General features: G+C 41.8%; 1 protein-coding gene across 2 annotated transcripts; it reads right to left on the bottom strand.

Moving 5' to 3' along the window:
* Positions 1–1,630: 1,630 nt before the first annotated feature.
* On the bottom strand, positions 1,631–14,510 carry LOC112223622 (inhibitor of nuclear factor kappa-B kinase subunit alpha). 2 transcript variants are annotated; one of them, XM_024386712.2, is made up of 22 exons: positions 14,121–14,510; positions 13,812–13,918; positions 13,254–13,348; positions 13,003–13,120; positions 12,640–12,709; positions 12,474–12,562; positions 12,204–12,293; positions 11,949–12,073; positions 11,702–11,809; positions 9,637–9,772; positions 9,182–9,376; positions 8,527–8,629; positions 8,146–8,269; positions 7,325–7,476; positions 7,051–7,112; positions 6,350–6,459; positions 5,702–5,751; positions 5,438–5,543; positions 5,021–5,183; positions 4,732–4,868; positions 4,515–4,614; positions 1,631–3,054 (listed from the first exon to the last, which is right to left on the bottom strand). In XM_024386712.2, exons 2-22 carry the CDS (start codon positions 13,914–13,916, stop codon positions 2,989–2,991), a joined length of 2,304 nt encoding a protein of 767 aa, XP_024242480.2. In that variant the 5' UTR covers positions 13,917–13,918; positions 14,121–14,510; the 3' UTR covers positions 1,631–2,988. The 2 variants fall into 2 exon arrangements, with proteins under 2 accessions (XP_024242480.2, XP_024242481.2); XM_024386713.2 differs by having other exon boundaries at positions 5,036–5,183; positions 14,121–14,508.
* Between the last annotated feature and the right edge of the window lie 1,483 nt (positions 14,511–15,993).

The raw sequence follows: 15,993 nt of genomic DNA, 5'->3' as shown, positions 1-15,993 counted from the left end.
TCCACAGAACCATGGATGATGAAGATATCTTCTTCCTTTCTTTGGAGCAAAAAAGAAGCACAAACAACAAGCAACTAAAGCTCAATTACTAGGTGAAGAGAGAACCAACTGCCACTTGAAGAAGGGAATGCAAACATTCATCTGACAAAAGCTACGGTCACATGTCTGAAGAGGACAAAAAGACCTACTATTCCATTTAATAAAATTATCCAAGAAAGGGAGTAGGTTACATTTCTCTGCTGGACATGACCTGTCCAGCTCCACAGGCACTCACCCCCCCCACTGCTCTTAAATCATTTCCTGACATCTGCAGTAAAACTAATATGTCACATGGCCAGCTGAGAGTGACTCTTTTCAACGGAAACAAAGAAATATTGGTGATAATGACAGGGTGGGGAAAGTGCAAGACCAGTATATCCTGCACATCCTTCAGTGGTCAGTGACTCATGTATTGAATCAGTGACTGTCTCTTAGGCTGCGTTTACAAAGGCAGCCCAATTCTGATTTTTTTTCCACTAATTGGTCTTTTGACCAATCACATCAGATCTTTTCACATCGGATCTTTTTCAGAGCTGATGTGACGGGTCATAAGACCAATTAGTGAAAGAAATGATCAGAATTGGGATGCCTGTGTAAACGAAGCTTGTGTGCAGGAACAGAATTTGGCCCATATCCACAAAGCATCTCAGAAAAGGGCATAGGAATCCTGTTAATACCTGTTTTATAGACACACACAAAAAAAAAAAAAACTTACAACTCAGAGTAGATTTTGGGATGATCTTAAGATAGTACCCAGACAAACTGTGAGCCAGGAATCAAAAGAACTCATACAAGTTAATCTCAGATGGTAATCAGGACAGTTTGAGGTACCGCAAAGGAAAGATAGTGATGACGCTCATTGACATTGTTGCAATTTGGAAAATAACCAGAAAACTCTACAACACACGTTGCTTCAGACAACCACAGTGAATGTGACTGCATCAAATGTTGCAATGGTAAAACATTTGATATACATTTTCACCCGACATGATCACTTTGTCTACTCTTAATTATTGCCCAATTCTGATGGTTGTTAAAAGTGGAATTTTGACAATAATTACCATTATATCAACACACTCCTCACTCCCGTTTAACAACTAAATCCCTTTGGCACAGTAGGCAGTCAACGTTTGAAAGGTCTACCATTTCCATCGAACACAGTCGAAGTTAACATAAGCCCTAGATTCCTTCAATTTCATCATTTAATAGGCATGCCCAATTTAGACATCCCTTTCAACGTCATGTTGTGCTCCAAACGGATAACTTGAAATAACAGGTAGGTAATGAAATAATGGAAAGAAAAACATGTATATTTAGTGGTTATAGGTATTTAGGCATAGCATGTAAAATAGGCCTCGTGTGAAATCATTGACAAAAGCACAAGAGACAGAGTCGCCTGTAGCTCTAGATTATTCTATACGATCAAACCATGAAATAATCAAAACATTCTTTAAGCAACTCCTTCACACAGACGCCTCCCGTCTTCAGCAAGCCTCAGTTAAAATCCACCATTGGAATTTGGTAGAGCAGAAACAGGGAACACCACAAACATTCGCTTCTTAGAACTAATATAAAGCAATACAAATACATGCCAAGTCCATTTTTTATTGTAATACCAAGTCAATGTTTGATATCTACACAATACAATTACTAAAAAAGTAAACATTCAGACATGGGTTTTTAACATCAGATGGTGACAAACCTTGAAGAGGGAAACTGACATAGCAGGTCACTTAAATACTACAAAATAAACGGTATCCATTGCACTTTAAACTACATAAATACAACTTATAGATTTAATGTACATGTCTTTCTGGAGCAAAGTGTGTACTTCATCTTTGTTACACCTCTCGGGTGGTGCGTTCAATCATTTATCATGGCCCGCCATATGTTTCTATTCATTGAGCATCCAGTGAAAAGAAAGAATGACAGTGCACCTGACAACCTGAATTTAACTTGTGGTGTTCTATTTTTCAGGTTTAAACATTTTCAACATGTGGGGAAAAAAACATACCAGCATTCTTGGTGACACAAACGTCACAAAGTAACTATAGGATTCCCCCCCATGTAAAGTGTGTTTAGTCATGATGGAATACTTTTAGTCAATCAAAATACAATTTATATATGGTCAAAACCCTTTCTCCTTGATCGATGCATGACTTGATTTCAAATACAGCTGATACATTTCCTGTCCCGTTGGATGATTGTAACAAGAGGTGTGTCACAAGGGCCCAGACTGATAAATAGGGTTCTAGAGGGCATCTAGGACCCCAGATGTCTGACTCCTACTTCCTCGGCACAAACAGGATGGAGGATGCTTGGGAATGTCAAAAGTGCTGCTGGTCGATTGTAATTTCCTCCCCCCTCTCTTTTCCTTGTGCTGTGTCACATCACGAGACATGATGGGGCTCAACACAAACGCCCGTGCCTAGAAAGCTTTCTTATCACTCCCATTTCCTTAGCCCAAACACTTTCCAGCTCTGTCATTCCAAAACTTTGACTCACAATCAATTGCAGTTTACTCTGATACTTTGATAAGATAATAGTAAAATATGGATTTTGATGAATAGTGGTACTTAGATTTGCACAATGATCTGCGAGGTAAAATTAAAAGGTTACATTTGCTTGAAGAGTAATGGACGACTGACATGTCGTGTTCACTCTTTTTTTTTGTTCATATAAAAACAAAATGATTACATCCACCCTTCTCACCAAATAGATGAGAAAACGGAGAAGAGAAAACCATTGAGCATTTGTATTTTTTGATCTGCCTTTTTAAGAAGCTCAGGTTAGCCGTTAAAGTGAGTTACCAAATCCGCACATCAAAATGTACAATTACATGAACTGCCGTGACTCCATTTTGTTAACAGCATTCTGTCCTTAGTGTTACTTGGTTGGAGGGCAGGCAGGGATGAGCTGGACAGTGCTTTGTTTACTGTTGACATGTATTCACACATTTCGTTTGAGCAGTTTCGTAGACAATGTTTCGTATTTAGTCCAGCTCCAATCTTGCTCCTACAAAGAGATGACATAACACTTGATCTCAATGAAGCTTTAAGGTTGTCGCTGTAACAAACAAAGGGTTAACTGTGGAGTCGACACAAGGTCAAAATTGTCTATATTGTGAAAAACCATGAACAAAAATGTGGTTTTTGGTTTTTAATTTAAGGCTAGGCATAAGGTTAGCAGTGTGGTAAAGGTTTAAAATCACATTTTAAGAGGACAAATTGCAGAATTAGGTGGGGTTTGACTTCGGGGCTGCAGTAACTAGTGATGACCATGGTGTTTGGTTTGTGGTTTAGACACCGTATCAATCTCAGTGCCCTCCGGGAAAGGCAGCCAACCTCCCCAGACATGTTTCGAATGGATGAGATTAGCCAGTTAGCCTTAAGGACATATCTGAGCCCACTTAATACAACACAAGGTTGGGAAAAAGACAGAGGGAACCTTATCACCCTCCTGACCTGGGACACCTAATCCCACCCTGATAGGGAGTGGACATACAGAACAGTGTGACTGGTAAATGACACACACCAGTGGTGCCAACTTAACAAGTACCTACATGTTTCAATTCCACGTTATAGACTGAACGAAAATATAAACGCAACACGTAAAGTGTTGGTCCCATGTTTCATGAGCTGAAATAAGAGATTCCAGAAATGTTCCACATGCACAAAAAGCTTATTTCTCTCAAACTTTGTTTGCATCCCTGTTAGTGAGCATTTCTCCTTTGCCAAGATAATCCATCCACCTGACAGGTGTGGCATATCAAGAAGCTGATTAAACAGCATGATCATTACACAGCTGCACCTTGTACTGGGGACAATAAAAAAATGCCACTGACATGTGCAGTTTTATCACAACACAATGCCAAAAACATCTCAAGTTTTACAGGGGAGTGCAATTGGCATGCTGACGGCAGGAATGTTCACCAGAGATGTTGCCAGAGAACGTAATGTTAATTTCTCTACCAACGTCATTTTAGAGACTTTGGCAGTACATCCAACCGGCCTCACAACCGCAGACCACGTGTAACCACACCAGCCTCAGACCTCCACATCTAGCTTCTTCACCTGCAGGATCGTCTGAGACCAGCCACCCGGACAGCTGATGAAACCGAGGAGTATTTCTGTCTGTAATAAAGCCCTTATGTGGGGAAAACTCATTCTGATTGGCTGGGCCTGGCTCCTCCAGTGGGTGGGCCTATACCCTCCCAGGCTCCCTATGGCTGCACCCCTGCCCAGTCATGCGAAATCCATAGTTTAGGGCCTAACGAATTTGTTTCAATTGACTTGATTTCCTTATATGAACTATAACGCAGTAAAATTATTTTTCTTCAGTACAGACGTGCGTGTGACTTAACACACTGCAGAAAACGTGGTGACGTGCAACACTGAGATATAAGACACTGCATTGACAGAATACCAGGCTTCCATTACAAGTCTTGCCGGCTGAGAGAAAACGTCCCAACTCACCACTATGCTTTTGGACTGCTCATCAGCAGCTTCCTGCATCAGGCTGGTCAGCTGACTGAGGTACTTCTGGTTCTCCTGAAGCAGACGCGGGGCAGCATCACTGGAGGGAAGGAGAAACAAAGAGAACAAGTCACCTACTGTCCTAAGGCCATTCCTTTTCATTCTGCTACATATAGCGTGTCCACCCCTCCCGTCTGTCTACTGTATAGCCCAGTACCTATCGTTGGGTCCTGGTAGGGAGGTCAGGGGGTGAGGGTTGCTGATGGGCTGGGCAGACTGGGCCCACTGGGACACCTGCAGGGGGTTGGACAACTCTGGGCTGGCTGCTATCGAGTTCCTTGCAGAGTTCTGAGCCTGGGAGAAGACAAATGACTTACACTGAACACATGTTCACTTATTATGACCTAGCTAGCTGAGGTCAATAGAAAATTGCACGATGTAAAATAACCCAATGCCATCTTACAGTAGATCTCATGACCTTATGACTAACTTAACTCTGGTTCTACCTCTCTGTCACTCACACAGGCAATCTTCAGTAGGTGCCAGAACTCTCTCTGTCTCTTGACCTGCATCTGCATCACAGTGTTGTCGGCATCCTTGATGTTCTCCAGCGTCTTCTCAATCCGTGGGAACAGGTCAATTATCTTCTGCTTGCTCAGTAAGATCTTACTGCATAGGGGGGCAGACGGTAAAACCTCAGGAATAGCAAAGAGGGCAAAATCCAACTAGGCAGCCATATCACCACATTTCTGCGGAACGTTCAGAATTCCGAGATAAATATATTGCATTGAACAGACACATGCCTCTCTGACATGTAGAGTATAGAATCATGTCAGCTCTACTCATGCTATTTCTATCTGCAATGCTCAGTTGATGACCCGGGTGAGGTGACGGTCCACTGAACAGTGCCGGACCCTGTCTACCTGAGATGTGCGTAGAGGTCTCGGAGGACCTTGTCTTGGTTCTGGACAGTCTGGATGATGGCTTTAACCATCTCGGAGCTGTCGCTGCTCACATCAGGGTCAGGCGCTGAGGGAAGAACAGCACACTGGTGTCAGGTGGTGGTAGCGTTTAGAATTACAGTTGTACCATTACAGATTCTATTCCATATCCAAAAGTACTACTGTCTTATGGACATTTACGACAGCTGCAGTGCAGTGACTGTTTATTGGTCCAAAGTGGCTTACTTCTGCATTTCATCTTCAGTTGTTTGTAGAGTTCAATGGCCTTCTCCTCTCTGAAAACAACGAATAAACAAGTCATTATTTTAGAACATTCATTTTATACAGAAGAGTTGACCTTTTCTTCTTAAAAAGTGTGCATTTGAGTACTCTAAAATCAGTGTTTCCCAACCCTGGTCCTCCAGTACCCCCCAACAGCACACATTTTGATTGTAACCCTGGACAAGCACACCTGATTTAACTTGTCAACTAATCATCAAGCCCTTGAACGGGGTACATTTGTCAAGGGCTACAACGAAACTGTGTACTGTTGGGGGTACTGGAGGACCAGGGTTGGGAAACACTTCTCTAAAATGTATATGACTGGCAATGCAAATTAAAGAACAACATTAGGTTAGCAGTCAGATCAGCTACTAGCTTTAGCTGGACACAGAAGCCAGACATCTCAATAAGGTTCCATCCATTTCTACTTAAAAAGTAAAGATTCACCCGGTTTGAATGTTTGAACAACGTATAGTGCAGATACATAGGAAAACATGAAATGACCCCAGGAATCTATAGAACATCGCTCAGACACTCAGACAGATAGACCCTTGATGCGTTTCATGGAGGAGAGACAGAGCGTGTCATTCACGCCTGGTATAGAACACTCACAGCTGCTCCATGACGTCTCCTTGGCGACGGGCGTAGGGACTCCGCTGCAGCTCCACAATCTCTGAGTGTAACGACATGATTTCCTCGTCCAGGTGGCTCACCTCTGCCACCTGGTGGACCAGACACATTACACCTGGTCTTTCAACTGTAATAGGTAGAGTTGTCCCTGAGCACTGATAAGAGGGTCATACTTTTATTAACCTGACGATAACAGTTGGTGGGGTAATCTGATTCTGGACCTGTGGTTAAAGGGGCAATCTGCAGTTACCACATCCATTATTTTTGGACATATAAATTAATGATATGTACCCATTTATTCCTGAAGAATATAACGTCTTAATAGGTCATGAGTTTAGTTCAACTGTCGTACCCCATCAGAACCCCAAAAATACACTTGTTTTAGTCCAATGTTTGTAAACAATGTCATTCTAAAACAGTTTATAACATCAAAACTATACATTTTGATATCATGGATGGTCAGTCCTTGCATCCAGAGCTCTGTCTATGAATTTGAGTGGTTACATTTCTCCAGCCACATCCCTTAGCCTTTTACCAAAACAAGGGCAGATGTGTTCTATACCAACAATCAATTTGGAATGAAGAAAATCCATTGTACATGAGAATATATATATATATTTTTTTTTTTACACCCGGAATGCACGCAGCAAGGTTCCTAAGTTTGTCCCCATCCCTGCTGGTACCTGTGCATAAGCAGCAGCTTTCCCCTCATTCTCCTGCCACGCTTTCAGCATCTTCTCTGACGCTGAGGGGTAAAAAGAACCAAATCTCACAAAAACAACTCCATCTTTTCACAACACAAAACCATCGTTGCTTCTGAACTGGCACCCTAAGTTGGGAAATGGCACCCTATTCTCTACTATGGGCCCTATGTAGGGAATAGGGCACCATTTCAGACACAGGGCCATGTGGGTGACTATTCTTGCCACTACCGATCATTAGCCGGCAGACACTCACAGATCCCATAATGCATCTGGTCGCTGTACTTCTCCAGGTCGTATTGAATGCTGCTCTTGAAGAAGTCCAGCTTAGCCTTCAGCTGCTGGGAGAAGGCAAACATGCCGTTCTTGCACCGGGTCAGGTTGGTGTTGTAGCGTAGGAGGCTCAGCCTGGAAACACACACAGAATAGAATAACTGTCTGTTCAAAGACAGAAATGTACATCAAGATAACACGGGATCACACCAATTTCCCTCCAAAAAACATCAGCCTCGAGCTAACTTCAGCGCACGTGAACAGAAAGGTGAACATCGGGAGCCTTCTGTGCGATTTCTGGAACGCTTTAACTGAACACTGAGGCTGTACCAGTATTCAGTTACCCGCGGGGTAACTGAATGAGCACTCCTACCTGTCAAAATGCACTAATTCTACTGCAACCTCTTTCGCTTACAATAAAATCGCTGACTCATCTTGCAAAGTTAGGTTTGCTGCATTTAAAGAGGCTGACATTGTTAATTCGATCACAATTCCCACATCAGAAAAGTTGATCTGAAAGCTAGTGTAAACTAATGGGGCAACACTAGTGCAGTTCACCGAAGTTCAATCTCATGTGTCTCAGCGCGGGCTGGCATTGCTTCTGCACGGCTGCGCGTGCAAAGCTCATTGGGAACATTGAATCCCACACCACAGATGAAAAAGCAAATGGCCGATTCTTCGAAAGCAAGTCTGGGAACTTCTTTTAGCAATTTCAGTTTGGTAATATGGTAATGTCTCAACGTAAAGAATCTCACTTCCTTTCAGATTTGTTTAATTCTAGTACAGCCATGCTGGCTTACTCACATGGCAGCCCTCTGGCCCTGGAACAATCTACTGTAGTCGTCCTTCAGTCCACAGATGTAACTAACCGCCTCGCCCCACACCTTCTTCAGCACCACCAAGGGAAGCTGGGACTTAGCTTCCCGTACTGGGGAAAAAAGACGACATGCTTCTACATAAGGCTTGGTACATATGAAGGAAGAACAAACTGAAGACATTTTTGAACCAAACGATGGAAGGAGGACTAGTTTAACCAAATGCTCAATTTTGTTTTTGCCCAAAAAACTAAAAAAGCACTACCTCAAAGCATGAGGTAGCACTAATACAAGCATGAGCTTGTATTCTGATCCAAATCGGCTTAACATCTCAAAATATTTATCAGCGGGCAGAGAAGACAGTACTCACCAATAGCGTTGACTTCATCAGGCAGCTGTCTAGCACTGAAGGGACCAGAGTACTTGGTGAGGCTCTTGTCAAACAAATAGATGATGTAACTGTCCCAGCCTCGCTGCACAACACACAAAGCACACACAATCACTTTACATGGGGGTCAAATGCTAAACATGTTCATGCTGAAGAGGTGAGTAAGATTTACAAAGTGTTGCATCGCAACCTGCCCGACGACTCAAAATTAATTATTCCGCTGCTCTATCGTTTGCTACATACTTCAGTCTGAGACAGCCGTCATTTAAGTTGTTTGTGGTGAAGTCAAAATGAGGGGTGTTGTACAAGCCAAAGTTATCAGCGATTGGATCATCTCGAACCAAACAGTATCAATGCCAAATTTTTCAAAACATCGCTTTACCCACATGTGTTTTGGCTCTGGCCCAACATATTGGTTTCTGCGACCAATCAGACGGTCTAGAACGGATTTCCATTCTAGAAATTGTCAGGGAGGTACTCCGATCCAGACTGACCGCGGAGAACAAACTAACGTCCGTGGGCGTGGTGTAGCGTTTGGCCGGAGCAAGGAGTTTGGGAAGCCAGGCAATCAAAACAACATTCTAACAAATAACATAACACCAACGGAGTAGCAGAGTGGAACCAAAAGGAGTCTTACCACCCCATCAAGGACACACTGGGCTGCAGCCTTCCTGGGGTCCAGCGACACCCCCGTCTCCTGCAAAAGCTCCTGGTTGACCAGCTCAATATTGGTCTCAGTCTCGATGCGGCGCTGCAGGCTATGGAGGCTCTCCTCTGGGACCAGTTGGAAGGAGTGGACCTGGGCTGTGGTCATGTTTAGGATGTGGACAACCTGCAAATGAGAGAGGATATATGGGTAAAATAAAGGAAGCCGACTGGCTAGCAGATTGAGTCAATCCAAAATATCAAGCACTGACAGTCAAACTTAACATTTTGCTGGAAAAGTATATTAATTGCACATTCACTTACTGAGGAAAAATAAAAAGTTCACTGAATTTTGCCTATGAGACCAAACCAAATAAATGAGGCCAGCCTTGACAGAGAATCTATGGTCAGCTCAATAAATACAGTATCATATATTACAGAACTAACCTTCATGCATAATATTTGTTCCAGCACTTCGAAGCACTGGGGTTTCTTGCTGTCAGCGTTGGTCTTGCCTCCCCTCTGGACAGGATCCCATTTCAGCATCAGCTGAAGCAGCATCTCCATGCGCTCCAGCAGTGTCCTGAATGAGCACAGCGCAAATTAACATTGCCCCCGGTGGAGGGGAAATAAATAGGTTCACTCTATACAGGTCATGGGTCGTTTCTCTCGAGTTAAGAGTCCCGGTTTTCAAATTTCAAGTTATGCTACTCAATGAGGTGAAACGTTTAGAATGTTGTCATAAATTGAGCTGACACGATTCACTGTTCTACATGACAGAAAATCAAAAGTTTGGACACACCTACTCATTCAAGGGTTTTTCTTTATTTTTACTATTTTTCACATTGTAGAATAATAGTGAAGACATCAAAACTATGAAATAGCACATTTGGAATCATGTAGTAACCAAAAAAACTGTTATGAAAATATATTTGAGATTGTTCAAAGTAGCCACCCTTTGCCTTGATGACAGCTTTGCACACTCTTTGCATTCTCTCAACCAGCTTCATGAGGTAGTCACCTGGAATGCATTTCAATGAACAGGTGTGCCTTGTTAAAAGTTAATTTGTGGAATTTCTTTCCTTCCTAATGCATTTGAGCCAATCAGATGTGTTGTGACAAGGTAGCGGTGACATACAGAAGATAGCCCTATTTGGTAAAAGACCAAGTCCCTATTATGGCAAGAACAGCTCAAATAAGCAAAGAGAAACAACAGTCTATCATCACTTTAAGACATGAAGGTCAGTCAATACGGAAGATTAAGAACTTTGAAACTTTCCTCAAGTTCAGTTGCAAAAACCATCAAGCGCTATGATGAAACTGGCTCTCAGAGGACAGCCACAGGAAAGACCAGTTACCTCAGAAATCGGCAATTAACTGCAACTCAGATTGCAGCCCAAATAAATGCTTCACAGAGTTCAAGTAACAGACACATCTCAACATGAACTGTTCAGAGGAGACTGCATGAATCAGGCCTTCATGGTTGAATTGCTGCAAAGTAACCACACCAATAAGAGACTTGCTTGGGCCAAAAAACATGAGCATTAGACATTAGACTGGTGGAAATCTGTCCTTTGGTCTGATGAGTCCAAATTTAAGATTTTTGGTTCCAACCGTCATGTCTTTGTGAGGCGCAGAGTAGGCAAACGGATGATCTCCGCATGTGTGGTTCCCACCGCAAAGCATGGAGGAGGTGGTGTGATGGTGCTTTGCTGGTGACACTGTCTGTGATTTATTTAGAATTCAAGGCACACTTAACCAGCATAGCTACCACAGCATTCTGCAGCGATACGCCATCCCATCTGGTTTGCGCTTAGTGGGACTATCATTTGTTTTTCAACAGGACAATGACCCAACACACCTCCAGGCTGTGTAAGGGCTATTTGACCAAGAATGAGAGTGATGGAGTGCTGCATCAGATGACCTGGCCTCCACAATCACCCAATCTCAACCGAATTGAGATGGTTTGGGATGAGTTGATGCAGAGTGAAGGAAAAGCAGCCAACAAGTGCTCAGCATATGTGGGAACTGCTTCAAGACTGTTGGAAAAGCATTCGAGGTGACTTCATGAAGCTGGTTGAGAGAATGCCAAGAGTGTGCATAGCTATCATCAACACAATGGGTGGCTACTTTGAAGAATCTCAAATATATTTTGATTTGTTCAACACCTCTTTTAGTTACTACATGATTCCATATGTGTTATTTCATAGTTTTGGTGTCTTCCTTATTATTCTACAATGTAGAAAATAGTACAAATAAAGAAAAACCCTTAAATGAGTAGGTGTGTCCAAACTTTTGACTGATACTGTGTGTGTGTCTATATATCTCAATGCTCGGTTACATGACACCCTACTGAACAGGCACCTGATTGCCCAGGTAGAAATATGTCTGTGGCTAAAGGTTATGATGAGAACCAGCATACACATCCTTTGAGGACCCTGCTGTACATAAAGATGTTAGGCGACAGGTAGTTAATAACGCCATCAGAATGAAGTGTGTGATGGCGTCGGACCTGCTCAGATTGTTGGGGTATGGTAGATGTGTGGAGAATCTGACGTCCCCATTCAATTCCTCCACGGCCATGATGTCTTTGGGACCTTTGCTCCGCACTTTGCTGGCCCTGAGGAATAACAACATTGAAATGGCATTTAGGATGGTTACCTAGTGCCCCTTGGAGGATAACTAGCACTTGAGAACTGTGTTACTGTATTAATTTATTTTGGGATTGGGGACACAATCAAATGCAGAGGGACATCTACCATTGGACCGGCTGAAGATTGTGCAGAAACGGACGGAATCCACAGCTGCATTCAAATATCATTGTGCCAAAACTCCAGTAGTCCACTGTGACAGTGTAAGGTTTATTCTCAAATAGCTCAGGTGCCTGGGGAAAAGATATGCAATGTATCAATATGTAAGTCCGGTTTTAACAAACAAACAAAGACAGTAGTGTAACGTTGAATCAATAGGAATCGAGGAGTGCTTGTGGGGGGGAGGGTGGATATTATGCTCACCAAGTACTGCAGTGTTCCCACAAAAGAGGTGCACAGACTCCCCTGGTCCAAGTCTTTGGCATAGCCCAAGTCTATGATTTTGTGAACCAACTGAACAAGGAAAAACATGAAAAATCGTAACATTGCAAGATGAACAGTAATCTTTTAAAATAACAATGTCACCATAGTCGATTTCACACTTTTACAACACCAATAGCACAAAAATGTAGACTGTTTTAAAACAGAGCATGGTGATAGACTCTGTGTGCTGGTCCATAAATATTGGGTTACCTTTCCGTTGACATCCTGCAGCACTACATTTTCTGGTTTAAGGTCTCTGTGTATGATCTTGTTTTCATGTAAATACTGGACGCCTGAACCTGTTAAGACCATTCAGAAAATCAGCTCTATGCAGAGCAACGATTGACACAACACAACGGTGTGGTACAGTACATACCAACGTCATTAAGCAGGGAAAGCACTTCACTTTCTTTCAGGCCACAGCAATTTTCTGGCTTGCTCAGCATCTGTCAAATTCAACCATTAACACATTGTTAGACAAATGGCTGCTAATATGAAGAACAAAATGTATACTTCAGACCTCATGACAGAGCAAGCCCCCCCAAAAAAACAATTTTGTTGTCGTGACCTTCGTGACCTTCCGCGAGGCATTTACCACTTAACTACTCCAGGGGCGCTGTGGCTAACCCTGTTTCTCTAACCTCCCCCCAGGAGAGTATGTAGGTTTCAAATCAAAATGACACATTTGCATGGACTTTAAGGAAAATTGACAAGTAAGTATTAATCCTCTGCAGTCCACCTTTCTGAGGTCTCCCTTGGAGCAGTACTCCATGGCCAGCAGTGGAAGGTCGTTTAAGGCAATGTGCTTCATCTCCTCTGGCACGTCTCGCGCTGTCACTACATTGAGATTATTCAACCTGAATATGAAAGAGATAAGAAAAACATTGTACTTGATACTAACAAGCCAATGCCGATATGTCAATGTATCAGTGAAAAGGTGGAAGTCACACTGTTCAATGATGTACAGAGGATAATACAATGAAGACAAACTTTTTCATGATCTGGATCTCTCTGCTCCACCTGTCTTTGTTTCGTGGTATTAACTCCAGACGACACATTTTCACTGCTATTTTTTCCGATGTATCCTTGGGGAAAAAAAAAAAAAAGGGGGGTGTATGATCTATTAACTTGATTGAACCTGTAACAGCTGGTCAATTCAACAGATGTGTACTTGTGAATTCACAGAGGGAAAATTACAAAACAGTACGGTATTCCAAAAGCTATTTTTAGGCTACGAAGTGTTTCTCTCAACTGGTGGCCATTGGACCTATGATACATTATCTTTATTTATTTTTATTCAAATACAGATCACAATTTACATTCTTACATCATACTAAACAGAACGCAGGTATCTATGATACATTATCTGCCACCCAGTCAGGCCTACTGTTTACATCTAGGAAGTGGTTGACAACCTTTCACACCTACTTGTAAACATATCTCCAGATCTGATTTGGCAGCCGGATGTGTAGCTACCTTTATTCAAATCCAGAACAACTAGGGTTAACTATAGAAATGTTACTAACATTCGCTAGTTGGAATACTTACATGATTTTGATACAGGTAGACATGGGCAAAACTGCCCATGCCCAATCTCTCTTTGAATTCCCAGTCTCCACAGTTTTGGTTTTGTCTGAAAGGAGGCTTATCCATTGCTGTAACGTTAATAACATGAACGATTAATGTTACATTTGGCTATGCAAATTCGCAACATGTACAGTTAGCCAGCTATGCTGTAAATCAAGCATTTACTAGCTAACGGTTAGCTTGATAGCTAAACTACTTATAACAGCTAACGTTAGTGGTGCTAGGTAACATTAGCTAGCTAAACAACTTTCAAGTTTGCCTTACTAGTACCTTCAATTTAGCTCCACCGTCAGATGATGTCCGTAAACAAAACGTATTAATAGCCAATATAGACGTTTAAACTTTACAATCGCCCATGTTTTCCTCGCAGGGTTGTACCCATGACTGTTCAACGAAGCTCGTAGACGAAGTAAACATAGCTACCGTTAGCTAGCTAGCTCGTTGGACAGACAGCTAGCTAACGCTGCTGGCTATCAAAACTGGGAAACTATTGGAGTAATACTATAATCTAAGATAAGTATTACGTTACTTTGCTATTTCATACGAGAGTCATTGGCTGTTTTTTTCCAGAAAAATAAAGATAATCTTCTTGTGTCTGACCAATGCACCTAGACAGGAATGTGCGCTTTCCTAGGTGTGACGTCACCAAGAAACCCGGCAGATTTTCTGAATTTAAAAAAATGAAACGGGGGCCAGGGGCCTCATTTATTTACGCTGACTGTGATGGTTTAATATTCGCGAAATAGTTAGGATAGTCTACCATTCGCTCCATCTCTTATTTAACTGGAACCACTTCACAGTAGCAAATAGATAAGCCATTTCAAGTATTTGCTCTATTTGACCCGAACTGATGCGCAGTTCAACAGTAGAACAGACGGTTCACCTTTTCCATTGACATTTGTAGGCTACTGCATCTGAATAATGTAATGTTACATTTCTTCAGTAGACAATATTTAATTTATTAACATTGTACAAATACAGTATCATAACCATTGTAGAATACATTCCTCACCTTTGCTGGCCATGATGAGTTCATATTCCCGAAGTAGCCATACAGCGAATTACCATGCACATCTCTCATTGTGCCTATTAGATATTGTAATTTGAAGTTTTTGCATCAGAAAGGGAGCGAGGTTTATAACTTACAGTAGAATTTAACAGCTGAATAGACAGTTGATATTTTGCATTGAAGTGTATAGACTACCACTGTAAGTAGGCCTGTAGCCTGCTTGTGCAGTCTTTTCAGAAATGGCACACGCAGATATTTATTAAATGTATTATACGGTTATAATTGAGCTCCTGGTGAGGACTAGATTGTATAAAGCTACGGACATTTACTTTTCGTAGCAGGTTAGGAGAACTTACGCAGCAGGTTAAGATAATTAACGTAGCAGGTTAGGAAAATTAGGTTAAGGCTAGTACAATAGTTCGTTTTAGGGTTCGTTAACGTTCTCCCCGAAAATACAAACAAAAAAAACGTTTTTTGACGATTTATGCATCAATTCCGTCGGTAGCTGTATACATATAGCCACAACCCACTGTTCCTATTCCTATTGAAAATAAGAATTTGTTCTTAACTGACTTGCCTAGTTAAATAAAGGTAAAATAAAATAAAAAAACTGTTGTGTCTGACAAAAGTTGTTGCTCAGTATGACGTCATGCCAAAGACCTTGAACACCATGAGAGTGAAAGTACGTGACTGACACACAGTTTTACTTTCTTCTTGTTCCATACTCAATGCGTACCTCTTGAAAAGACTGGTGCAAACGCTCTGGCCTATGATAGTCCAGAGAGGATATATAAATAAATCAAAAATATGCCCTCGTTTTGTCGAGATCAGAAGATAATGTTTTTCTTTTATCAAAAAATAACAAAAGTTATTTTGTCAAGAACTATAAATAGGAGTGGACTTATTGATGATAGATTGACTATGGCTGAGGCAGAGCCCACGGTGAATCAGTGCATCCGTTTTTTATTTTGATCAGTGATTAACACATGCAAAAACGTCATTATGTCTGTCAGTTATAGATGTCTTCCAGTTTTGGCTCCACTACAATCACATTTTAAAGGCATGCAAAGGTGTGGTCGCACTTCTATTTTAAATGGATTGAATGTGCAATGTTCAGTGCAAGAAACGTTAACA

The sequence above is a fragment of the Oncorhynchus tshawytscha genome, linkage group LG24 (assembly GCF_018296145.1).
Source record: "Oncorhynchus tshawytscha isolate Ot180627B linkage group LG24, Otsh_v2.0, whole genome shotgun sequence".
In the NCBI taxonomy this organism is placed as follows: domain Eukaryota; kingdom Metazoa; phylum Chordata; class Actinopteri; order Salmoniformes; family Salmonidae; genus Oncorhynchus; species Oncorhynchus tshawytscha.
Note: the sequence above shows the minus strand (reverse complement) of the source record. Positions and strands in the feature narration are given on the sequence as shown.